This window comes from Ammospiza nelsoni, chromosome 3 (genome assembly GCF_027579445.1).
Source record: "Ammospiza nelsoni isolate bAmmNel1 chromosome 3, bAmmNel1.pri, whole genome shotgun sequence".
NCBI lineage: Eukaryota > Metazoa > Chordata > Aves > Passeriformes > Passerellidae > Ammospiza > Ammospiza nelsoni.
In genome coordinates, this window is record NC_080635.1 from 10,172,078 (window position 1) to 10,197,625 (window position 25,548).

The following is a 25,548-nucleotide window of genomic DNA, read 5'->3' on the forward strand; positions in this document are numbered from 1 at the left end:
GAACAGGGAAACAAACATGGAAATCTTGCTGAGACAGGGCTGCAATCAATGCAGCCCTATCAAAGAGGGTGCCAAATGCCTGTGAAAGAGCGTGGAGGGCGGATGAGGCACACGGGGCTTGCACAAGATGTATTTTCTTTGAAATCCAGGACAGAAATGCCCCCTAAGGATGGACTGCAGATGTTATCCGAGATCATTATCCAGATCTGAGCTGTTTGCCCAGGGGAAAAATGGCCTTGAGCTTTCCAGTCTCCTTCAGGTGTGACCCAACCCTTTTCCGGCTTGGCTCCACCTCCGTGAGCGCCGCTATTCCCAGATAAGGAGGAACCAGGCACAGGAGAGAGGGCACCAAAGCTCTGGGCATTGCACAGCTTTCCCCAGCAGAGAAATCCTCCTGATCCACTTCTCTCTCAGTTTGAGCCCATGCTCTGCCTCTCCGTTTGGGAGTCTAACACCAGGCTTTGTTTGTGGGGCTGAATTCCTCTCTCGTGTCCTCCTGCCCACCGGCAGCTGGGAAGGTTTTTCCCAGCAGGAAAAGATCTTCCATTGGTGCACATCCATCCCCTCTGGGCGCTCCTGCCCTCCCGTCTCCATCACATCCCTGCCCCTGCAGCCCGGCTCCAAGAAAGGAAAATGGGATTTAAACCAGACCAACTGCTAATCTGGGTTTGGGAAAGGTCTCCTCTCACCCCAGAGCATGGAAAGGGGGAAAGGAGAAGAGCAGGGTCAGGGCAGAGAAGCTGAGCCCTTGGGAGAACGGGAGGGACAGGAACACCTGAACCACCAGGGCAGAAACAGATTGTGAAAGCACAGCCTGAATGCTCCCTGGGGATTTTAGCCCCTCCAGGGATTAATGATGGGATTGAGTAGAGGGAGCTGCACCTTTCCCCAGTGCCAGGGGTTCTGTGCTGGCTCCCATCCACCAGGTTTGACCCCATTCCTGGCACTCCAGTGGCCTTGGACCCCTCACAAGCACAAACCCTGGACAGAGTAAATACAGCACAGCCATGAGACTCCATTGGATGTTATCATCCCCACTAATTTCACCTTTCACTTTAATCATGTTCATTCAGCAGAGAGATTGAAAATATTATAATGAGGAGGGATCAGCCTGACATGTGTTTGATTTCCCTCTTCCACTGCAGACTGGGCTGGGGATGGAATCATTCTCTCTTCAGAGCACGGAAACCTGGCAAACACGAGGCCTTAAGGCCACACACTGAACAATGAGAATACACCAAACAATTGAAGAGCAGCTTTCTCCAGCTGCTTCTCCCACGCAATTCGGCATTTCTGGGCGAGGACAGCGCAGGACTGGTGGTCTTCACTCGACAAAACCAGAAATGTTTCTTGCATGCACAAGAAAATTCCTTTTTGTCGCGTTGGCCGGCGGGAAGCTCCAGGGAGCAGCCCCAGGGGACACGGGCACAGCTGGGCACCCAATCCCCAGCGGCGCTAAGGGAACAAAGGCTCGGTTTTTGGGGTTTCTGGCCGGCAGGCTGCGAGTTTAGCACCCACGGCAGAGTTTCTGGCCATCAGGGTGCGAGTTTAGCACCCACGGCAGAGTTTCTGGCCATCAGGGTGCGAGTTTAGCACCCACGGCAGAGCTTCTGGCCGGTCTCGGACCGGCATCTCTGGGAGTCGCTCCCCTAGCCCCGCCCCGCATCGGCGTTCGGCTGCTCGCGCCTGGCTCGCTGCGCTCGGCGCTCGGCAGGGGCGGGGCGCGCCGCCTCACGCTCTCCCGCTCTCCCGCTCCCCCGCCCGCCCGCCCGGCGCTTTCCCCGCCGCGGCCCCGCGCCGCCCCGCCGGCCATGTCGCGGGGCTCCCGCCTGGCGCTGGCCGTCTCCGCGCTGCTCTCCGCCGCCATCGTGGCGGCCGTGCACATCCAGCAGCGCCGGGAGCTGGAGGTGAGTGCGGGCCGCGGGGGGGAAGGCGGCGAGCGGGGCCCTGCGTCGGCCCTCAATGCGGCTCCGCCCACCGGTCGGGCAAGCCACGCCCCTTTGCGCAGACCACGCCCCCTCACCTGGCGGCCCGGCAGGCCCCGCCCCCACCTGCGGGCTCAGCGCGGAGCCACGCCCACTAACGAAAGCCACGCCCACCGCCAAACCCCGCCCCCTGCGCGCACCTGAGCCCGCGTGTCCCTGCTCCATCCCTCCTTCCCTCCATCTATCCATCCTTCCTTCCATCCCTCCTTCCCTCCATCTATCCATCCTTCCTTCCATCCCTCCTTCCCTCCATCTATCCATCCTTCCTTCCATTCCTTCCTTCTCTGGCAGTGTTCCCGGGGCTCTCCCCTGTCCAGCTGTGCCGTCCCACTTGTGTGCCCACTGTTTTTCCTCAGCCCCACAAATGCAGCCTGCTGGAGGACAGACAGCCCTGTGCTGTGCCATGCCCCTGCTCCCCTCTTGTTCTGCCAGTGCAAGCTGTCAGAAGCACCACGTGGTGATGGAACAGGGCGGTTCTCTGTGCTGTATTTACAAAAATCAGGGAATTCCTGGCAGGCAGCCTGTGTGCCAGGGAGCCCACAGCCAAAAGGTGTCAGCTGTGCCCATGGTGAGTCCTAGAGCAGAGCAGCCCTGCCTGGGACTGGAAGCTGTGTGGTTGTGTGAAGCTGTGCTGTGTGGGCAGTGATGTGCTAGTTTGGACCCTGCTGATGAGCCCAGGGTTATATGAGGGCACACAGCTGATCCTTCCCCATTTACATACAAAAAATTTAGAAAATGCACACAGAAACAGCCTGTGCTAAATGACACTGAGGCAGTCAGAAGTTACAGAACACCAGAGTTCAACTTCCCAATCCATAGCCCAGCTGGCTGTTGCTTGGGCTTTGTGATACATTCTGTAATTAGAGGATTATATTGTGTTCCCCTCCAGAGATTGTCTGTCAGTGCTTGAGAGGGATGGAATCTGGAGGATGAGGCTGGTACGGGTAAGGAAAGAGGCAGGTTTGTGTGAGGGCACAGGCAGGAGCAAGGACAGGATGGCTGGGATCCTGGAGTGGCAGCTGCTCCAGAGCTGATGGATGTGCTGGGTAGATCACCTAACATATTTTGGGTAGATCACATCACATTTTTGTAGCTGGCTGCTCTCTGATTCAGTGTGCCTGCCTTGGGGCACTGAGGATCTGGCAAGAATAGCTGCTAAATGCTCCTAAATTGCAGCTGCAATAAATGGCAGCTGTACTTTGAACGTGTGCAGAATAAACATCACCCTTGGGTGTTTCATGGGACACCTGAACCTCATGGATCTTTTTGACCCAAATCCCATTGTAGGCTAATACCTATTCAGAAGCTCCAAGGCTCAAAGCGTATGTTTTGTAAATTTAATCTGAGATTTTCTTTTTATAATTCTTCATGGCCAAGCCAAGTAGTAGTGGCTTCATGTTCCACAGATCTAGCTATTTAGATAACATAATGGAAATAAATATTTTACAGTCCTGGTGTAGAGATTATTTCAAGTTTATCTTTATGCAGATTAATAAAGGTTTGACTCTTATAAATTGATGTGCCAGGCCCAGAGTGCTTTGAGCTTGCACATGCTTTTCACGCCTGCAGAAGACAAGCAGGGCTAACTTCTAAGAATGGAGGAAGATGAGAAGATTACGTTTTTTATTTCGGGTCTTTGACTCAATTTCTAAAGGTGTCCTTTGCAAAATGTGCATTTTCAAAGTAAATGCATCCACCACCTGAAAGATTGCAGTGTTTTGTGAAGGAAAAAGGATTCACATTCTTGGTGCAGTTGATCAGTTACCTTGTATCTCCTCCCATCTTTATTGTTATTAACTGATAGCAATGTAATTACAAGTTTATGAACTTTGTATTCAGTTTCAAATTACTGATTTGTAGTAATCAGTAATTACACTAATTTGTAGCCTGAGTTCAGTTGATGGAAGCTGGTGAGAAGGAACTGGTTTTATTAGATTAATTTCTGGAGAGTTTTGATTATTGGCAGACACGTGTGGCTGTGCATTTTCTTAACAAGATAAAATTATTTCTTAAACAAAACCTTTCTGTTTTGATTTAGACAGGAGAAATGATTACATTTGAAGGTGCAGTCATTGGCATGCTAGGTGAGGAATTAAACTCTGTTGAATAATAGTCACAGACATCCTCTCAAATGACTTTGGGGTCAGCTTTCAAATAAATTATTTCCAGGTGCATTTTGGCATCATTCAAATGGGTCAAAAATTATTGATCTTTCCCCTAATTATCAAAGTATCTATGTGAGTAAAAATGTCCAGGTAAGAGAGAGAGAAGCAGCAGGGATTTTCTTAGGGCTTTTCCCACCCATTGAGGGGTGGCACCCCAGGTTGAAAGCTGCTGGTGTTGTGTTGCACACAATGTATTTATTTATTTATGTGTTATATATTTACATGATTTATAATGAACACTTTAGGTAAAGGGGATATTAGTGAAGCAAGTGCTCTGCTGTTTCAAGTTTGGCATAAGCAGATTGTGGATTTTTTTTTAAGATTAGGACATGAGCAGAAAGAAGTGAATGAAGACACATACCAATTTTTCTTAAAATAGTTTCCAGTTTGTCACAGAATTGTGTGACAAACAGAGCAGAGAAGTTTTGAGGAGCTCCTTCTGATGTGGTAAAGATTTAGGTCAGAGATGAGAGGGATTTTTTAGATCACATCCATCCTGCATGGCACGGGAATTCCAGGCTCCGAGCATTTATTTGCTCCATAGCTTTGTCACTTACTAAACCCAGCCATCATCACTAACCAACATCACTTCAGTGAGTGCAAATAAAGCAGTTTTTGGTGTAGTGATTCTGGATATTGATGGAGTGATTCTGGATGTCCTGAAGATTCCAGCCACGGTAAATTGCTGTGGGAAGACCCTGCAGAGGGAGCAGAGGGAGGGTGGAGCTGGGGTGGGGTTGGTCCCCATCAGCGTCCCCGGGCTGTGATAAACCCTTTGTGTCCTTTGTGTTTTCAGAGGCTGCGGAGTGGCGTGGTCAGAGATCTGGAGCGTCAGAAGCAGAAGAAGGAGAACGTTCGCCTGCTGGAAGAGCAGATCGCTCTGACAAAGCGGCTCATTGAGGAGAGAGACAAGGCGCTGAAGGAAAAGCGTTCCCAGCAGCCCTAGGCACAGGCCTGGCCCTTAGAGGTTTGATTAAAGACGTTTGAAGGTCGTTTGCATCTCACTCTTTGAAGGTGTAACAAACAGAGGTAACCTGTGAAAGACTGGTTATTTTGTATAAATTATAGTCCAGCCCCTACGGTTTTAGGGCAGACACAAACCCATTTCACCTGTGATTGGTACTCACACTGTGGGGGCTCGGCTGTGCCGCGTCCCAGGCTGGGCAGGAACCGCTCAGTGTGGGGCAGGCTCCCTCTAGCATGGCCAACAACGTGCACATGGGCGGGCTGCTCAGCCGCCACGACGATGAGGCCACCAGGACCTCCACCTCCGAGGGGCTGGAGGAGGGTGAGGTGGAAGGGGAGACTCTGCTCATCGTGGAGTCCGAGGACCAGGCCTCCGTGGATTTGTCGCACGACCAGAGCGGGGACTCCCTGAACAGCGACGAGGGGGAGACGTCCTGGATGGAGGAGATGTCCTATTACTGTGAGAAGTGCCAGAAGTGGATCCCAGCAAGTAAGGCTGTGTGGTGCTGGCCGTGGTGGTGTTTGAGAGGTGTTTGTGCTGCCCTGTGTTCCTGTTTCACACCTTGGTTGTCGGTTTCTCGGCTGTTTAGGTGGCCTGGAAAGGCCCAGGGATGGCCTTGGACAGCTGACGCTTCAAAGGACGAGAAGAGACTTCAGATCTTTTCTCGGTCTCGGTGTTTATTAATTGTTTATCTAAAAGATTTTCTTTCGGCCCAACAGAGGTCTGCACAGCAGTCAGCCATGGGCACACTGAGAGCCCCCGGGGCGGTCACTTATCTTTATACCCGAAGTTACGTACACAATATTTATTATTTTTCCCCAATACCTTTTACCCTTATTAACCGGTGCACTTCTAGTAATAACCAATCCCGAAGTGCCAACATCACCACAGAAGATGGAGGCCAAGAAGAAGAAGAAGAAGAAGAACAGGACACGCCCCAATTCCTCCATCTTACTTCTTTAGACCCCCATGTACAGAAATCCTAAACCCTGTGTCTTACACTCTAATTAACTTATCCCTTCACCATTCACCCGGTGAAATCCTCCCATCCTCATACAGGCGTCGTCTCCTGTGTAGGATCAAAAGTCCAGGCACCAGACACTTCTGGCAACATTCCAGGACTCCAGAGCCCCCCAAGGGTGGTCTCGGTCACTCTGCACCTCCATCCTGAGGTGCTGAGATCCCACACTTGGTGGGTGGTGCCTGCTGGCAGGGGCTGTGTCAGACACTGCTGTCCCGGAGCTGGGGCTCTCCTGAGGAAGTCAAACTGTCTTCTTCAATTACTAGAGAACATCAAAGTTCAGAAATGTGCCCACACTCACAATTCTTGCAGCTATTTAGCGACCTGGCCTCTCTGCTCACTCAGCTAGTGACCCTTGCTGTAAAGCTCTGGGGAGGAAAAGGACTTTTGTGTGTTGCTTTTGTTTCCTCCCTGTTGATTTGTCAAGTCTGTGGAGCATATGGCTATATCTCAACCTTAATATTTTCCCAATAATGTGAATTTAAGTTGGCCTAGAAACATGCCCAGCCTTCAGCAGCCAGCTGTGGGGGTGTTAGGAGCAAGCTGCAGAATTTGGTGCCTCTCCTTTGGCACAGATACATGCTGTTAGCAGTATAACAGACTGCTTTACATTCTAAATTCTGGATTATCTGATCTGTTATTACATTTAAGAGCCAGATATTTATAAACACCTTGGCTTTGTTTTTTGTTTTTGTTTTTTTTTAATTTTATTTTTGATTTGGGGGTTTTGTGGGGTTTGTTTATTTGTTTCTGGTCAAAAATAAGGGACTGTTTAGGTGGCACCTGCCTTGCAGATATGTCAGAGCTGCCCTTTTTGCCCTCTTCGGATTTGCCAAAATTTATAGTGTAAAAATCTCCTCTCGATGCGTGTTAGTGATTGTTTAGGTGTTAATGTAATGAAACCAGCACCAGACTAATTAATTACTATGCACTAAAGGTAAATATTAACTTGAAATGTATTAATAGAAAAAAATGAAGCAGAGTTAAAGGCAGCATGAGCTATCTCACATGGAGCACCTCATTTAACACTCAACTTGTTTTATTTTACAAACATGCTCCTCTGTGCAGTTGCTGTGGAACAAATCCAAGGAGCAGACAAGGCCAGTTGCAAAGCAACGGTAGCCACATACAAATGTGCAGAGTAAACGAGCTGCCAAAGGGAGATACTGTGCTGTTCCCTAATCGTTCAGTTCTAGGGAGTTCAGTTGTCTCATGTGAAAATAAAACAGACAAATAATCACTTTATTTCATTGAATTGCCACTTAGAAATTCTCTTCATTTACCAAGTGTGAGGGTTTTTTCAGATGCAGTTGCAACTTGAATTCTGTATTTCAGTATAGTAGCAGGGTATCCATATGTTAAAAATTATAAAATTATACAGTAAAAGAGATGACATCCTTGTAGAGAAACATCTTAGGAGTGTGACTTTACAGAAACACTCTAGTCTTAACATTGTTTCCCTGTCCTCCGGTGTCATTTTTCAATTGTTCATGTTTGTGTAAATTAACTCCTGGTGAGTTTAGAAGCCCTGATTTCTTTTTTCTCTGCTGTAGAAACACGGAATTAAAACCTGTAACTTTGGATGCATTACAGGTGGTTCTGTCATTTTTGTTCAGACAAACCTAATCGTGGAAGAAATCCAAATTTCCTTTGCAGCACTTTTTCCTATAAAAGGGCAAAAAGATTGATTTTTCCCTTTTCATTTTAGGTCAACTGAGAGAACAGCTCAGCTACCTCAAAGGAGATAACTTTTTCAGATTCACTTGCTCTGATTGCTCAGAAGATGGGAAGGAGCAATTTGAACGTCTGAGATTAACGTGGCAACAAGTAAGTGAAATGTTTGTGCCATCAGAACAGCCGTGGGACTTTCTGAAATTGTTGGTGGTTGTGTACATGCTACCTGGAAAAGGAGGATCAGGTATTGATAACAAAGGAGCATTTGCATGAACTGCAGAAATTAATTAGCTGAGGATTGCCTGCACATGAGAACTTCAGCATTTGGCAGGGAAGTTGAAAGATAATCATACAAACCACATTCCTTTTCTTTTTTTTTTTTCTTCCCCTTATGTTGCTCATGGATTCATGGCTTCAAGCAGGTTTGGAAAAGCAAAATAAATGCAATTTGGCTTCTAGGCATGAACAGTTTTTTGTGTCTAAGAAAATGTAAAACTGGTGAGGTGGCAACATAGAAACAGAAAGCTTGCCAGCTCCCTGGGTACAAAGCTCCTACCTGGCTGCCTGTGCACTTGCTGGAATTCACTGTTCCAGTCATTTGCACACCTGAGCAATCAAAATAACATCTGTTTGCATTCTTTGGGCCTGTAATGGTGTGCTGTCTCATAGAATATCACAGGATCAGCTAGGATGGAAAAAACCTTTGAGATCATCAAATCCACCCTGTGACCTAACACCACCTTGTCAACCAGGCCATGGCACTGAGTGCAGCATTCAGGGTTTCCTTAAACACCTCCAGGGATGGTGACTCCACCAGCTCCCTGGGCAGCCCGTCTCAATGCTCAGTCACTCTTTTGGTGAAGAAATTCTTCCTAATGTCCAGCCTGAGCTGATCATCTGGGCACCTGCCCCTCGTGAATCCATGCTGTAGGGGCCAAGTGATGGCACTCAGGATGATCTGTTCCATAACCTTGCCAGGCACTGAGGTCAGGCTGGCTGATCTGGAGGTCCCTGGATCTTCCTTCCAGCCCTTCTTATGGATGGCTGTCACCCTGGCCAACCTCCAGCCATCAGGTGCCCTCTTGGTGAGCCAGGACTGGTGGTAAATGATGGAGAGCAGCTTGGTGAGCTCTTCTGCCAGCTCCCTCCTCGCCTAGGATGGATCCCACCTGCTCCCATAGACTTGTGAGCATCTGAGAGGGCTCAGCAAGTCACCAACTGCTTCCTCCTGAATAACAGGATTATTATTCTGCTCCCTGTCCCCATCTTCCAGCTCAGGAGGCCACTTGTCCTGAGGACAAGCTGTCACACTGTTGAAAATATCAGCCTTGTTGGCTTTTCCTTGATTCTTACCCCTAGGCACTCAGCCTTATTGTCATGTAAGGTAATTTGAAACACTGATTGTAACTCCTGCACTGCTTTCTCCTGGTGGCCAGTGCAGGGAAAAAGGTTGGTTTAGGCAGGGCTCTGTGCTGGCAGACTGGAAGAGTTTCACCAATTCCAGACTGGGAAAGCAAAGGCTGCTGGCATTGCCCAGGTCTCTTCAGGGACAGACAAAATGAAAATGGGTGAGGAGGAAACCTGTGACCACATCCCTGGGCTTCCAGCAGCCAGAGCTGCTGCTGCTTCTGGGTAAGTGGAATTGAGAGAAATGGTCAAACTAACTTACCTGAAGCAGGAAGAATGGGGACAGTGATTTCTGGATTTTTTTCAGAGTATGTGGCTTCAACAGATCCATATCTTTAGCCAGTTGAAAAGAGAATTATTTTTGACATCCTGAGACAAAACCCACAAAATCCTAGTTATCAAACTGCGAGGGGTTGTGAGGTAGAGATATGGTGAAGGAGACATTAAAGCTGTCCATGTTTCCTCATTTTGATATCTTTGACAGTGCATCCCAGAAAGTCAAGGTCCACTGTAAGGAGACCCATCTCCCTGAGAAAAGCAGATTTCAGACTTCTCTGAGGGTGAAATACAAGTTATTATTGGAAGTAGTGCCAAACTGAGGCTGTGTGATTGTTAAAAGATGATCCCAACCTAGCTGACTTTAGTTCTGTTCTAATAAATTAATTGAAATTAATTAAGTAAATGTAATTAACAGTTGATCACCTAGGATTTACTTGAAGGAGATATTTTTCAAAGCTGCCCTTTAGTTTGGGTATGTAACAAGTCAGAGTGAATTTGGTTGTGAAGTGTGTAAAAGACCATTGTCACAGTGTTCCTGATGTATTGGGTTGCAGGATTACTTGTGAGTGTTTTTTTTTTAATTTATTTGAAAGTCTGTTTCTCTACCTCCACATTACATTCAGACCCCAGCTGTTCTGTAATTCATTTATACAACATTTATACAATTCATTTATGCACAATTCTTGTGTCTCAGCACAAACCTGCATAACTAGGCAGCTTGTTATTCCCCTGGGATGGAGAAATCTCTGGAAGAATGTGCATCTAACAATAGAAAGACAAGAACAGGCAGCACAAAACCAGGAAGAAGATGGATTGCAGAAGTTGCCTATGAAGTGTTGCAAAAATAAGATATTTATGAGGGAGAAAAGATCTGTGTGTGTGTGTGGCAGCTGTGGGGGTCTGTTCAGCAGAAAAAGCAGAAGGGATTCACTGGTGTCCAACACTTTCTGTTGCAGGTTGTCATGTTGGCAATGTACAACTTGTCTCTGGAAGGAACGGGCCGTCAGGGGTACTTCAGGTGGAAAGAAGACATTTGTGCTTTTATTGAGAAACACTGGACTTTCTTACTAGGGAACAGGTAAAGACATGGTGTTTTCCTGAGGGTCTGATTGGTGAGCCAAAGGAATTAAAGCCTGTTATACAGATGGACAAGAATCCTGGTTAATTTGGTGACATCTCTGTTGAGCCTTACAAGTGATAAAAAGGGAGGATTTAATATGGAAAATCTGAATCCAGGCATGGGGTACACTTGAGAAAGAATTAGCATTTCTTACTGGGGAGAAACACCCCCAGGAATGTCACACAAAAACAATACAAATGCATGTATTTTGGATTATTTCTTATCTTCCTTTAGGTAGCATATGAACTTGCAGAGAACTGAGTTTTTCTAAACAGTCACAATGGGTGGGCTGATCCTGGTATTGCCAAACTTCAGGGACAGAAATGTGATCCAGCAAAGTTCCTTGGCTACAAAGCTTGCCAAAAGACCAAATTCTTCAAGAACTGAGCCCCACCTTTTAGATTGTTTCAGATCATAATGAAATGGCTCTTACACAGTAGGTGTTAAACAATTGGAAAGTTTTTCACGCTGTCAGAGTAGGAGCCCCTCTTGTAGAGGGCAGCCTTCATTTTCCAGGTGAACAGCACATTTATTCTGAGTGTGCTGAAGCTGTCAAAGCCAAGCCTCACTGTTAGTGAGTGCTGTGGAGGCAGGGAAGGAACTGAGCAATCCTTGGAAGTTGTAGATTTGATTGACTTCACAGCTTCTTTCCTTCCCCAGGGATTTCCTCTGTCATAAGATCTGGCCTTTTTTCCTAACCAGATTTGGTCTTGGCTTTACTTTCAGAGCTTGTCTGTGCCTCCTTGCTCTGTTCTCAGAAATGTTGTTAGCATTTGTCCTCTCTGGGAGCCACAGGGACCCTGACAGGAGGGCAGCTGGTGGCCCATTGTCCCTCATTCAGGGAACCAGTGCCTCCCAGGGTTTGCTGCTGCCTTTTGAGACTTGCCCTGGGAACTGGGCACTCCTTGCTCTGATTAAAATTCAGAGAGTGATTCCTGGCCTCAGACACAGCCTTCCCACTTGCCTGGACAAGCCACTGAAGGAACACAGACAGTTGAATCGTGTGTGCAGCAGCACAAACTGTGCAAAGATCTTCCTTGGCATATTGAAGTGCAGTTTATCCAGATTTACTGTAACACTCCAGACTTGGAGCTGCAGCAGCTGGGTTTGATCCCCCACCTTTGGGGTTCAGTACCTCAAGGTGTGTAAGGGCAGCACCTGAGTGAACACCAGCTCAGCCAAGCCTTGGCAAGCACAGAATTTCTGCATATGGGGGTGTGCAAAGGCAAGAAGAAATCCTGAGATTCGGGCAACTCTGTTGCATGAACCTGACTCTCCAGAGTCAGGTTCAAGGGAGTACCTCAGTTATTGGCTACAAGGGCAATTCTTCAGTATTTCTTTTCACCTCTTCCCTAAGTGACATCTTAGTTAGCCCTGTCCCCAGTTCCTAAAGGAACAAAAAATGCTGAGGTGCCCAGTATGAGTGCACTGCCCAGCAGAGGGAAAGGCTTAACTGCAGCTCCTTGCCTCCAAGGGGCCAAAAAAGTGCTTCAGGAGTAGTTCAGTGATTGTGTGTCAGTGCCTCTGGCAGAAACACTCTGTCCAGGATGGAAGCACAGCTGGTGAGTGGGGACCTAACCCTTGTTTTCCTCTCTCCCACCACAGGAAAAAGACCTCAACATGGTGGAGCACAGTTGCTGGCTGTCTCTCTGTGGGGAGCCCCTTGTTTTTCCGCTCGGGGGCACAGGAATTTGGAGAACCGGGATGGTGGAAGCTGGTTCATAACAAGCCCCCAACACTGAAGCCTGAAGGAGAGAAGCTGTCTGCATCTGCACTGAAGGCAAAAGGTAACTCTGTCCCCAGTAGTGTGTAGATTGCTTGCTGGGCCAGAGCTGGGAGATGTGAGAAAAGTTCAGTTGAAACCAGTTTGTGTGCATGGACAGCTCCTTAGTTGTGTTCTGCTGTAATGGCTGACTGAACTATGGGGTATATATTGTAGAGTGAGAGGCCTGTTATATTTTATTACCTTTTTCCATTGTGCTGACTTACAGGTTTTGAGGCTTGTGCAGAGTGGTTTTCTGTGGGTTATTTTAGCTGAAATCCACAATTTCCCCACTTCTCTTTACCCTGGGGAATATCTTTTATCTTTTGTCACTAGATGTAAATTCTCCTCTGTGCAGAGGAACAAAATTTGGGCTTTAACGAGGCTTTAGTCATACACTGGCTTAATGCTGCACGTCCCAGAGTGAATTTTGGTCACTTTGAAAACCCCATCTTTTAAGCTCTTTAGTCAGCGTGGTTTTGACTGCACAGTGTGAATCCAGTGACTGCAGGAGCTCAGAATAAGCAAACTCCTTCTGCAGCAGCTTCCAAGCCCCCGCTGGATCCCATCATTACCGTGGAAGGCCTCCGGAAGCGCGTGAGCCGCAACCCCGTGGAGTCGGCCATGGAGCTGAAGGAGAAGAGGTCCCGCACTCAGGAGGCCAAGGACATTCGCAGAGCCCAGAAGGAGGCAGCCGGCTTCCTGGACCGCAGCACCTCCTCCACTCCTGTCAAGTTCAGCAGCCGCTGCCGCCGGCCCGACATCGTGCTGGAGAAGGGAGAGGTCATCGACTTCTCCTCGCTGAGCTCCTCCGACCGCACGCCCCTGACCAGCCCCTCTCCATCCCCGTCCCTGGATTTCTCCGCCCCCGGCACGCCCGCCTCGCACTCGGCCACTCCCAGCCTGCTCTCGGAGGCGGATCTCATCCCCGACGTCATGCCGCCACAGGCGCTCTTCCATGGTAAGGGCCACCATGAGTTTCCTTCAGTGATGAACCGTGTGCGGTTTTCTAGGAGTGTGTTTTAAAAAGGAAGTTCCCAATGAGGTGCAGGATCCTTTCATGATGAGATGGGAAGTAAGTGGCAGTATTCTATTGTCTTAGTTGAATGTGAGTCTCAGGTAGTTGGCTGTTAGTTGCTGCCCTGAGATGTGCAGGATGTCTCTGTTTCGGCCCGCGCATCTGAAGAACGAGTCAGAGCTCTTCAGTTTTCGGTCTAGAAGTTGTTTATTCTTATCTATAAAATTTTCTTTCTGCCCAGCGGAGATCTGCTCAGCAAAGCAGCCACAGGCACTCTGACCACCCCTGAGGTGGTGTTGTCCTTTTATACTACAAACTACAAATAACATATTTACACTTAATTCCTAATATCTATCACCTATGTTAGACGGTGCACTTCTACTCTAAACCAATCCCAAAGTGCCAACATCACTGCAGAAAATGGAGACCAAGAAGAAGAACAAGAAGAAAGGCTGGACATGCCCAAGTTCCTCTATCTTGTCCCCATAACCCCCATACCAGAAATCTTAAAATCTACATTTTCACCCCATGATAATTTTATTATTATATTATTTAAACTTCTGTGACTTTCATGTCCTCATACAAAGCTGGTAACTTGCTCCAGGGGTCAAAATCAAACCTGCAGGTGCTCTGGGCTGTGTGCCGGGGTCTCCAAGCCCCCTGGTGGGGTCCTTGGCAGCTCTGGTCATCTGGAGGGATGCACTGAGTTCTGACATGTGAGAATTGACTGGTTTTCTGTTGCAGCCTGGATAGCTGCTAGCACAGTCCAGTTGTGGTGTTACATTTTAGTTAAGTGGTTTGCTCTGTCTCACCCCTTGAAAATGTACGGTTTATTCCAAGCCTGTGATCCTCCCTTGAAGTACCATGTATCTGTAATCCCAATGGCCCAAGTCTTATTCTGTGCCCACTTTGAATCTCCCTGTTCAGCTGTGTGAGGGAGATGAGAAGCCTCTTAGCCCTTTGCTCTCTCTTGGCCCCTTTTCCCCCTAGGCTCTCCCTCTCTCCCTCCCCCTTCTCCCTCAGAAGCCATGCTGCTCCCGGGGGTGGCACCCCCAATAAACCCTCATCTAATGAGCACCCTCAGAAGCCATGTGGAGTCTCCTTACCTGCCTGCTGCTGCCAGCAAACATAGCTCAGGGAGCCCCCACCCAATGAACTGCATCAGTTTTCCATAGTTTTATCACCAGCTTCTAAGGCCAGAAGAAACCCCCATGATTGTTTCCTGAGTGAACAGTGGGTAGACTTCACACAGTAACTGCTGGACCTCTCAGCATAAGCATTTCACTGCAACACAGATAACACTGTTATGTAGCAAGTCTAGTTTTGTCTCAAATGTTTTTCATGGCAGAGATTTTATTCCCATGGTAATATCCCAGTATTTTATAGGTTTGATTGTGCTGATTAATGGATGCTAAATTTCAGTCAGATTGCAGAGCAGTGACGCAGGCTGAATTTGCTTAGTTCCTTAAGGAGCCAGTCTTCTGGGTGACAGGAGGAATAGTGAGGGTGTGCTGGCTGAAGATACAGCTCACCAGCTTCACTTTTTGATTTCCCAGCCTTTGGGAAGTTTCAGCAGCTTAAGGTTCCTCGAAGAACATGTGATTGCAGCTCAGGAGGGGCACTGTTTCCAAACTACAAGACACTTTAGGAGCAGGATTGATGCTGTGTCCCGAAATTTGACTCTTTTCAGTATCTCCCATCCAAAATCAGGAGATCTGGCAGTACACAGAAATTGAAATTTGTTGGGTAAACCCGCATTATTGTTCTTTAGCAGAAAAATGCTGTGATAACCATTTTTGAAATGAGACTTTGATGTTTAGATTGTTTTTTCTTTCCCCTGGATTATTTTGATGTGTTCCACAGATGATGAGGAGCTGGAAGGAGACGGAGTCATAGACCCAGGAATAGAGTATGTGCCCCCTCCCAGTGGGACAGCTGGTGCTGGCACCATGATAGCAAGCAGGAAAAAAGTGAAGACAGCTGAGCAGATCAAGCAAGAGGTGGAGAGTGAAGAAGAAAAAACAGAACGGATGGAAGGTGACAGTGAAGATCCCGAAGAGTCAAACACACCCTTGCAGGTGAGAGGACGAGACAAGGGCAAGTCACAGCTGGAGAGGGATGCTAAGCCCAGAGTTCCCAAGCACACCTCCGTTAGCATCTATGAGGAGAAGCTGCTGCTGAAGAGACTGGAAGCCTGTCCCAATGCTCTGAGCATGACCCCAGAGGCCCGCAGGCTGAGGCGCAAGCTGCTGGTCAGGCAGGCCAAGAGGGAGAGAGGGCTCCCACTCTTTGATCTGGACCAGGTTGTGAATGCTGCACTGCTCCTGGTTGATGGGATTTATGGAGCCAAAGAAGGTGCTGTCTCCAGGTCCCCAGTAGGGCAAGCAACATACAGAACTACTAGCCAGGACTTCAGGATCTTGGACAGATACCAGGTGGGTGTTCCCAAATCTAAGTTAGCTTTTGGCACTGCTTATTTTAAAGCTTTTGCTGCAGCCAGCAGTGTCACATTGAGTTATCTGACTCCTAAAGTGAAAAGGATCATGTGAACAAGACTCGTTTTGGCTCGGGGCTGTGTCCCCACCAATGTTCTCCTAAATCCCTTTTTTCTTGGGACATGCTGGTTCAGCACTGCTATCTGTCAGTGTCAGCACCACAAATGTCACTGTTTGTACTCCAGCCCTGCCCAAATGCTGGAGGCCTGGAAGTCACTGTGTTTGTACTCCAGCCCTGCCCAAATGCTGGAGGTCTGGAAGTACCCAGACAGGTGGATGTGTATAGGAGGGAGATGACCTGCAGCACGCACTTTCAGATTTGGGCACCAAATTTGGGAGCGCTCAGCAGAGCCCAGAGGTGGCACCACCTGCTCCATCCACCCTGTCACACTGAGAGGCCATTACTGTCCCTCCATGTGGTCAATCTTTGCCTGACCTCCCTGCAATTGTTGTGCATTTTGTGTGCATGCAGACGATGCTGCCCTTGCTCTCCCTCCATGTGTTCAGTCTCTGCCTGACCTCCCTGCAATTGTTGTGCATTTTGTGTGCATGCAGACGATGCTGCCCTTGCTATCCCTCCATGTGTTCAGTCTCTGCCTGACCTCCCTGCCATTGTTGTGCATTTTTTGTCACGCAGACGATGCTGCCCGCCACGAAGGGATACCGCCAGCAGACAAGCAGGTTCCTGTACCGCCTGGTAGGCTCGGAGGAGCTGCTGGCAGACCACAGTATTGTCAGCCCTTACACCTCCCGTGTCCTTAAGCCTTACATCAGGTACAGAGGGTCTGAGCTTGCTCTTGGCTTGTGCACCGCCAGCCCACGGAGAGGACACCTTTCTTGGGCAGTGCTCCTCACTCCTCCTCACAGTACAACCCAGTGCACCATGGTAACCCTGGAGGGATAGTCTTGGATTTAGCTGAGTGGTGAAATGGATTGCATTGGGAAGGGGAATCTCCAAGGGGGGCAAGGGCAGAGAGGGCATTGCTGTAGCCATTCAATGCAAGTTGCACCTGCCCTTGGGTCAGAGCTGTGATTTCCTTGCTCATGCTGTAAGGAAAGACTGGCTGGACATGCTGTGGGGCTGGAAAGTGTCCTGCCGTCTGGCACAAGGGTGTTTTTGCTGAGCCTGGGGCTGCTTCCCCATGTGAATAGAAGACTGTTCTTTATTTTCCTAAAGTTGAGCATGTCAGAAGATATTTCATGGGCAGTACCCATTTAGCTGCAGTGGCAGTTCTTGTTGCTCACTTGCTTTTTGTGTTTCCTTTTCATGTTCCTGGCAGACGTGATTATGAGACAAAGCCTCCAAAACTCAGGCTGCTGGCAGAAATCCGGGCAAATCCACACAGGAATGATCTCAACTGGAAGGCTGAGCCAGAAGCACCCATTGATTACTGCTACGTTCGCCCTAATCACATCCCCACTATTAACTCCATGTGCCACGAATTCTTCTGGCCTGGTAAGATTCCTCCAGTGCTTGGGTTTCCAAGAAAGAAGTGAAAAAATATGTTCTTGGGCCAAATTTTATTTCACTTGGTGTCTGGCTGGTTCTTAGAAACCCATTATCTGATGTTACAGGAATGTATTTGACGTGGAGGCGTGGCTTTGGTGTCTTTGTCTCTTGAGATTGTATAAAACTGGGCAATTAGGCCCTAATTAGCACAGCACTTACAAAAATAGGTGCTAATAGGAGTAGTAGGTAGGTTCGTAGTTAACTAAACTTAAGCATCCAGTGAAATGTTTTGCAAGAATCAGGGGTTGAAATAAACAGTTTTGTACCAGAGATTACTGTTCATTAAGTCTGCGAGAAGGTTTCTTCCTAGCAGCCATAAGCTGCATATGTCAGAGTGAAAGTTGGGAGGTCGTAGGAGGAGTGGCTGAGGTCACTCCATCTGTTCAGCCTGGAGAGGAGGAGACTGAGGGGAGACCTCACTGTGGGCTGCAGCTCCCTGAGGAGGGGAAGCAGAGGGGCAGGCACCAACCTCTTCTCTGTGATGACAGGACGCAATGGAATGGCTATGAAACTGTTAGGGGAGGTTTTGGATGGGGATTAGGAAAAGGTTCTTCTCGCAGAGGGTGGTTGGGCACTGGAACAGGCTTCCCAGGGCAGTGGTCACAGCTCCAAGCCTGCCCCCGAGGAGTCTGGACAACACTCTCAGGCACATGGTGTGATTCTTGCAGCTGTCCTGTGCAGGGCCAGGAACTGGACTGGATGATCCATGAGGGTCCCTTCCAATTCAGCTTATCCTGTGATTCAGTGAATTGCTTTTACAGCTGTGATGTCCTTTATTTCTTCAAGCCTCAGTGGGAAAGGTTAGGTTTGTGTTTTTCTGTGTCCTTTCTGGAACTGCAGGTTCTTTGAGGACAGTGTCCACCCTTTCTGGGGGTGGTTACAAGGCTGCACTCTTTAGTTCTTCTGCAATAATAACAGGGATGTTCATCTGCTGCATGCATCAGCGTCTGATCAGCAAACAAGGCAGCAGGCTAATTTAGAAAAGTCCAGTGCAAACATAACACACCTTTATTCCAGGTAACTGCTGGCTTTGTGTTTTGATTTGCTGGTGGTGATTCAGCAGGGCTGTAGTTCAGCAGTGCCCATGTGCCCCAGTCAGGATGGGGCTCTTTTTGCTTCTCATTATGCAAATTGCACAGTGTGGGGGCAAATAACCTGGCACACCTTTCCTTTCACGAGCTGTTTGAGGGTTTATGAGAGACTCTTGCAATGCCAGCAGAGGCTGAACCGCTTTGTCATAGTCTCCCCTCTCCTGATAATGCATTTGAAGTTCTGGCCAAGTTGGCTTGCATCTTCATTAAGTTCTTCGGGACTCACCCTGTTTTATTTAACATAAGGAGCATGGGTGTGTTCCACCCAACTGTGAACTGTTCATCATTAAATCAGAAAGCTGACACCCCTGCCAGTCTCCAAACAGGAATCCAAATCTTTTCCATGGTGATAAAATTCTGATGCTGGGATATGATTGTTGCACCTTGGTTCCGTTTAGCAGGAGAGGGAAGTGATAAGGTTGTAAAGCCTGGGTGCTAAGGGTTTAGCTGCTACAACTTGGGGGTGGGAGGCAGAGATATGCAACTGGGTGAGCATCATTAAGCCAGCACTTAGTTGTTCTATGCCTCCAAATCCTTCCTTTCAGAGCTGTTCTTGCCTCTCCCAAGGCAGAACCAGGTTTCCAGGTAGAAACATTCCCAGGTGTTGTTGTGTCAGTGCCTTGGTGCCCTAACGGGAAACCTCTCCCTGGCAGGGAGTGTCTCCAGTGGTGAACCATCCTGAGCTGAGCATCTCCCTCCCTACAGGAAAAGCTGCACCTCTGCAGAGACACCAGTGCCTGGGGCAGGGAGTGTTCTGTCCAGACATGCTGCAAGGCACTCCACAGGCAGGGCAGCCTTGCCTTAATTAACACAGCTCCCTATTGCCAATCGATCCCTCCCACGTCCCGCTCCACCCAGCTCACTCTGGAGCAAGGAATAACTCACCCCCTTCTCTGTGCCTGCTGCTTCTGAAGTCTTGCCTCTCATCAGAGTGATTACTGGGAAACACACTCTGCTGTTTTGTTACCCTGTGTTCCAAATACATGGCAATTGCCAACTTGAGGCTGAAGCAGATGTTTCTGGCACATGTCCTCTGTGTCTTGCATCTCATTTAGGGTCTGTCCACACAAATTATCGAGCAGTCAGTCTTCAGTGCCTCGAGCTGCACTGCTGGGTGCTGACAGGCTGTTCAGACAGCGAATAATAGCATGGCTGAAGTTACCTTGAAGATCCTCTAGGATGCTGTAGGACTGCAGCAGCAGGATGTTAGGCAAGGTAACAAACTCCCAGTCTGTTTCTGAGTCCAGCCTCTGACTCACAGAAGCACCACTGCCTGAGAGGCTGCTTCATGCCCAGATTAGAGAATTTGCATGCTAAAAGCAAATGTTTGGATAGCGTTGGAAGCTGTGGTCAGGCTCACAGTGCAGCTCCACAACCAGCTGAGAGTGCACAAGAGACAGCAGTAAGAGCTGCAGAGTGGAGGAAACAGACAGAAACCACAGCAGGCAATGGTACCAAAGCTGAAGCTCAGTTTCATGCATGCTGCTTCTGAAGAGAGTTAAGTTTCAGTTTGATCCTTGAGTCATTTGAAAGGAAATCAGCTTTGTTAGTGTTTCCATGCAAGCTTCCCTGCTAGGCAGATACTGTTTTGTCTGTTTTGTTGTATCATCTTTTCCCTTGCATACTCACCTGGCAGGGGAGGCACCAGGATCAGGCAGCTGGTTTCATCCCCTGCACTCTGGGTGTCCTGACTCCTGGGATTTCCCAAAATGTGGGAAATTTGGCCTCATAATTTACAGTAACAGCAGGCTGCTCTAGCAGGGACTTTGGACTATTCTATTATGCTGTCATCTCTTGCTATCACAAATTTGAAATAAAGGTAAAAAGAAGGGATTGAGTGTTTCTAAAAAGCCTTAAACTCCTGGATTTGAACCATACTTTTATTTTGGTTTGCAGTGCTTCCAACTGCTGTTTCTCTCTTTCTCCCTAGGAATTGATTTGTCAGAGTGCCTGCAGTATCCTGACTTCAGTGTTGTTGTCCTCTACAAGAAGGTTATCATTGCCTTTGGCTTTATGGTGCCAGATGTGAAGTACAACGAGGCTTACATCTCTTTTCTCTTGGTGCACCCTGAGTGGAGAAGAGCTGGGATTGCAACCTTCATGATTTACCATCTTATCCAGGTAATGAAATTAAATCATCCCTTGAATCTGCCAAAGAATCAGCTCTCACTTCTTCCTTGTGTGCACACCTGCAGGTATTGGAGAGTGAGATACTGGGGAACCCTTTTTGTGAGTGTTTATGGGAGGGAATAGCTCCTGCTTTGGAAGTCAAAATGTGTTTAGGAAAACAACCATCCTGGTCATGTCCTCAGAATTAGAGGGATGCTGCACACTTCAGCTGTCCTGGGGTTAGCTCTGTGTTCTTCAGTGGTCAGTAGTTTGTGTACAAGGGATACTGTAAATGGGGTTTAAGGAGGAAATGAGGTAACAGTGGGCAGGGTCAGTTAGAATTATTGCAGCTTTCTTGACTACACCTGGAGGTTTATTCCATGCATTAAATCACTTATTGATCTCAATCACTCACTTGCACTTTTATCCTCTGGTTCAAATACAGATGAGTTCATGATGAAGTGTTTGCAACCTCATTGTTTAAAATGGGCCTTGTTCCACAGGAATACTTGGGAAAATTAATCTCAGCTAATTAAATGGGTGATACTAAAGGAGTTAAACTTCATTAAATCTCTGAATGAATACTGTTATTCAAGTGGCCTTAATTCCACTGACTTTCTTGAATTAAATTGCAGGAAAGGCAGCTTAATTGTGAGTAAAGATGAGTAAGGTACATGTTCTTTACAGAGCCAAACTCCACAGTTTTACCACTCCCTGAACTCTCTTGGCAGAGCTGCTGATGGGAAACATTGTAGTCAAGATGAGCTTCCCTAACAAAAACTCACCATTGGAAACTGTTTTATCCTCTTTCTTTCTTGGCTAAAGCAAGGTAGGGAGTGCTGGCAGAGCCTTGTGGAAAGTGATCCCTGCTTTGGAAAAGCACTTTGTGCTCCTGGGCTGCCTGAGGATAACTCTGCTACCTGCACAGCTCTCTGCAGTGCTGACACAGGCCTCTCATCAATATTCTTTAAACTCAGCCCTTGCATCTCCCAGACAGCTCTGTGTCAAGTGTTGAAGGAAATTGCCCTCAGCTCTGTGTGTTGATGTGAGATGTCAACACCCAGTGGGAGCAGGAGCCAAGGTTTGCAGGGATCCAGCAGGTGGACTCTCAGAGACATCCCTCTCCAGCAGGGTGGGAGGCTGGAGTTGGCAAGTCAGCCACAGAAAGTCCTCACACCTTTCTGTAGGATGTATCACATCAATTAACCTAATCCTGCTTGCATGAAATTCCCTGTTGAGAGAAGCCAAGCAGATCTGAGAGATTTGACTCTGATTAGGCACACTAGGAATGAGAGATCAGCACTGTATGTTTGGCTCACATGAGGTTTGTTTTGCCATTGCTGACTTTCTGCCAGTGACAGAAGGGGTTTAGTCCTGTGGAACAGCGGTGGTTGTGACCTTCTGTTCCTCAGTCTCCAGGTTGTAGGTGCTGCTCTGCAGCCTGCTTGGGCTTGGGGTCTCCTCTCTGTAGCTTGAGACACTTTGATTCTCTGCTTGGATTAAGATAGGTCACTGACTTTGGGATCAGTGTGCTGAGTTTGGGGCTGAATTCTTGGGAACAGCATAACTTAACAGGAACATGGTTTGATGCAAATAGTGGTGGCTGGTTTTGGTGTCAAAATTTATCCTCTCATGCATCTGTCCCAGAGGAATAAACTGCATTTTCTTAATGATCTCATTCAAATTTTCTTTTCCTCAAAAGAGCTTCCAATTATTTCTTTTTTCCCTTCCCTCCTTAAATTCCTGAGAGTTTTCCCCTTGAATGTACTATCTTGGAGATTTCCTAGAGGGTATTACTGTTCCCACTTTAGAGTTACCGTGCACTCAATATACATGGAATGCTATTAAATCACTTGATGAAAGCAGAAAATAAATTATTTCATCATCTTAATCAGAGTGTTGCTGGTTAGAATAATTTAGGATCTTCAAGGTAACTTCAGCCATGCTATTATTTGCTGTCTGAACTGAATTTCCTGCCTTCTCAGGAGGAGAGTGCTGTGCCCTGAAGGATGGGAGAGGAGCTGGGTGGGATAGGCAGGAATTCCAGCATGACAGCACAGAGGTGCTCAGGCAGTCCCAGAGAGCTCAGCTCTGTTTGCTGACAGGGAGGATTGCAGAGCCTGATCCTCTGGCATGTTTTGTCTTTTCTTCAGGCCATTGTATTTGAGATCAGGGCTGTACACCAAGATTATTTTTAATTAACAATTACTTTAGTAATTTACAATGGGCAGATGACAAATTATAATCCCAAACCTTTCATTGTCAGAGAATCCACGTTTCCCAGAAACAAAGGCTCTGAGGAGCAGCAGCAGCCCTCCCTTTGCTGTTGCTATGTGTGGTAACTCCTGTGACTTTTCTCACATTTCCTCAGTACCTTGGATCCCTGAGCTGATGAGTGTGCTCACCTCCGCATTCCCCCAGAGGCTGTCTCGTTCCCTTGCAGTGATATCTCCTTTTTGTTCCTCTCCCCCTCCCTTGGCAGACCTGCATGGGCAAGGACGTCACCCTTCACGTCTCTGCAAGCAACCCTGCTATGCTGCTCTACCAGAAGTTTGGATTTAAGACTGAGGAGTACATTTTGGATTTTTATGACAAGTATTACCCCTTGGACAGCAAGGAGTGCAAGCACGCCTTCTTCCTCAGGCTGCGGCGCTGAGCTGCGGCAGGGCTCTGGGGAAAAGCCCAATCCATCCAAAAACTCCCCCAGCTTTTGGTGGAGGATGTTGGCTGCCACAGGAGAGCTGCAACACACTGGTGTGTTTATCCCTAGGACTTTGGATGTCAGCAGTGTGTGGAAAAATGCAATCCAAAAGGATTGATTCCTGTGCTCCAAGGGGAGAGGCCTGGAAATGCCAACTAGGGTACACTGAAACCACTGGAAAATTGAAATTCCTAATTGGGAATTTTCCTGCCACTGTTACTTTGGAGAGCCTCATTAGCAAACAAAAATACCAAACAACAAAGTGTTTCTCACTTCAGAGGGGCCCTATGGATTTCAACATTTCAAATGTTGCAGTTTTTTGTCTCTGTTTTTGTTTATTAGCAAAAAATGAACACCTAAACTTAAACCATTCAGTGTTTCTGTGTGGTTTGCTTTATTAGGAACTGTCTTGAGTCTGTGAAGGGAAATAAGGTATTGGTGCCTGTAGCTGGATGTTAATGTTAGGAGAGTTCTGCCCATGCCAGAACTGTAGTCCTGGAACCATGTTTCAGAAATACTGAAGAGTTTGTGGATTCCTGTTATCCCAAGTGCAAGGCTCAGAGGAAACACCTTTGTTTTGCCCCTTCCCTTCCCCTCCTTGCCCTGTGCTCAGTGTGGTTCTCCTAGTGCGCAGTGTTTTGTGTTCAGGAACAGTGTCATGTGGGTTTGTGTCTAGGCAAGGCAGGGCACCACAGCTGCCAGATCAGCTCTTGGGAATCCTTCCACCTCTCTGTGGTTGTGGGGCTGCAGATCAGCCCTTTGGGCACACCTCTAGCCACAGAGCAGCCTCACAAGCTCCAGCACCCACCTCCTCCTGCTGGCAGAAACCCAGAGCAGAAGTCAGTGGGGATGTTTGAAATGCTGATTTGTAGAAGCAGTCTGCTCGCAGCTGGGAGGGAGGAGGAGAGGGCAGAGGTGGCCCAGATCTAGTTCTTGGAAGCACCTAGCCTCACCTAGCAAAGAATAAATAGAAATAGCCAAGAATTAAAAAATACAACCCCAAACGCTTTCTCTGGTAGTGGCTCTTGTCCTTTTCCACAATGTAGCAGCTTCTCTCTCTGACTTTCAGTGCAGATGAACAGAAAGCTGCACAGACCAAAGGCCAGGCTGGGCATTTTAACTACAGATCACATCCATTGGGATGGTCCTTTTACATCCAGCCTACAGAGAGCTACACACCAAATGTCACTTCTCTGTCCTTAATGTTCTGTGTGTACCTGCTGGCTACCTGACTATAGCAGTAATTGCCTTACTGGAGTCTTCATTTTGGTAACAGAAGAGAAAGGGACACAAAATATGTTTTTATGTAGCCAGTGTCCCTCATCACCAACACAAAACCCAGTGGTAGTGGAAAGGAAAACCAGCACAGCCAAGGGTTGTGTGCCCAGACATCCATGCACATTTCTGTCTGTTTCATGACTGTGAAAATTTTCAATGTTCTTAATGTTCTGAGTTAGCTGGACTTTGAAAGAAATATATGTCTTCATGAATGGAATTAAAGCCCTTCCCTTGGAAAAGCTTGTCTGTAGTCATACTGTCTGTTAAGGTGTCTCTCCATCATCTTATTTCATTGGAATCTAGCAAACTCCAGTATGGCCCTGAGAGGATGTGTGTGGGCAGCTGACCAAGGCAAGAAACTCATTTCCCTACGGGCGCACACAGGCAGGCCTTAGCAAGCTCCTCCTTTCCAGACAGAATTAGGAAATACAAAATAGTCTGAAAAAGATCATGGTTCAGCATTGTGTTCTCGAAGGTGACCATGAAGATCTTGAGGACCATCTTGTTCTGTGGCTTTGTCCCTCAGGGACTGCCAAGTGACAACGCTGTTATAACAGCCCTCTGTCATCGGAGCTGCAGCCAGCTTGTGTTATCCAGGTCCCTCGTTTAACCCCAGATCCTCAAAGGCAGTGAGGTGATCCTCGGGGTGGGAGCCGTGGCTTTGTAAGGGATGAGGTTCTAAGGTATGTAGTGAAACAAGCGGACAAACGATGTTCCCAGCCCTCTGCTTCCCTCTGGTGCCTCGGGAGCCCCGCTGCTGGCTCACCCGAGCTGCGCTTGAGGAGCCAACACCGGGCAGCGGCCCGAGGAGCCAAACACCGCTTAACAAAGCCCGCCTTTCCCGGGAATAAAGGTGGAACATCCCCTTTCCTAACGGGGCAGCAAATCCCGGGTGTTTCCCTGAGCTCTGATTCGCTGCCACAAGGAGAAGGTTTCCTTTCTCCTGACTGCGCGGGCGCCCTGAGG

At 47.9% G+C, this 25,548-nt stretch overlaps 2 protein-coding genes across 3 annotated transcripts; both read left to right on the forward strand.

The window, feature by feature from the left end:
• Window positions 1-1,754: 1,754 nt before the first annotated feature.
• On the forward strand, window positions 1,755-5,179 carry LOC132071794 (protein PET117 homolog, mitochondrial). The gene is made up of 2 exons (XM_059469569.1): window positions 1,755-1,907; window positions 4,947-5,179. Exons 1-2 carry the CDS (start codon window positions 1,812-1,814, stop codon window positions 5,094-5,096), a joined length of 246 nt encoding a protein of 81 aa, XP_059325552.1. The 5' UTR covers window positions 1,755-1,811; the 3' UTR covers window positions 5,097-5,179.
• Window positions 5,118-24,821, forward strand: KAT14 (lysine acetyltransferase 14). 2 transcript variants are annotated; one of them, XM_059469567.1, is made up of 10 exons: window positions 5,118-5,606; window positions 7,847-7,965; window positions 10,455-10,576; window positions 12,224-12,405; window positions 12,922-13,341; window positions 15,262-15,833; window positions 16,531-16,667; window positions 17,174-17,349; window positions 20,425-20,615; window positions 23,086-24,821. In XM_059469567.1, exons 1-10 carry the CDS (start codon window positions 5,351-5,353, stop codon window positions 23,257-23,259), a joined length of 2,349 nt encoding a protein of 782 aa, XP_059325550.1. In that variant the 5' UTR covers window positions 5,118-5,350; the 3' UTR covers window positions 23,260-24,821. The 2 variants fall into 2 exon arrangements, with proteins under 2 accessions (XP_059325550.1, XP_059325551.1); XM_059469568.1 differs by having other exon boundaries at window positions 5,311-5,606; window positions 12,925-13,341.
• The last annotated feature ends 727 nt before the right edge of the window (window positions 24,822-25,548 follow it).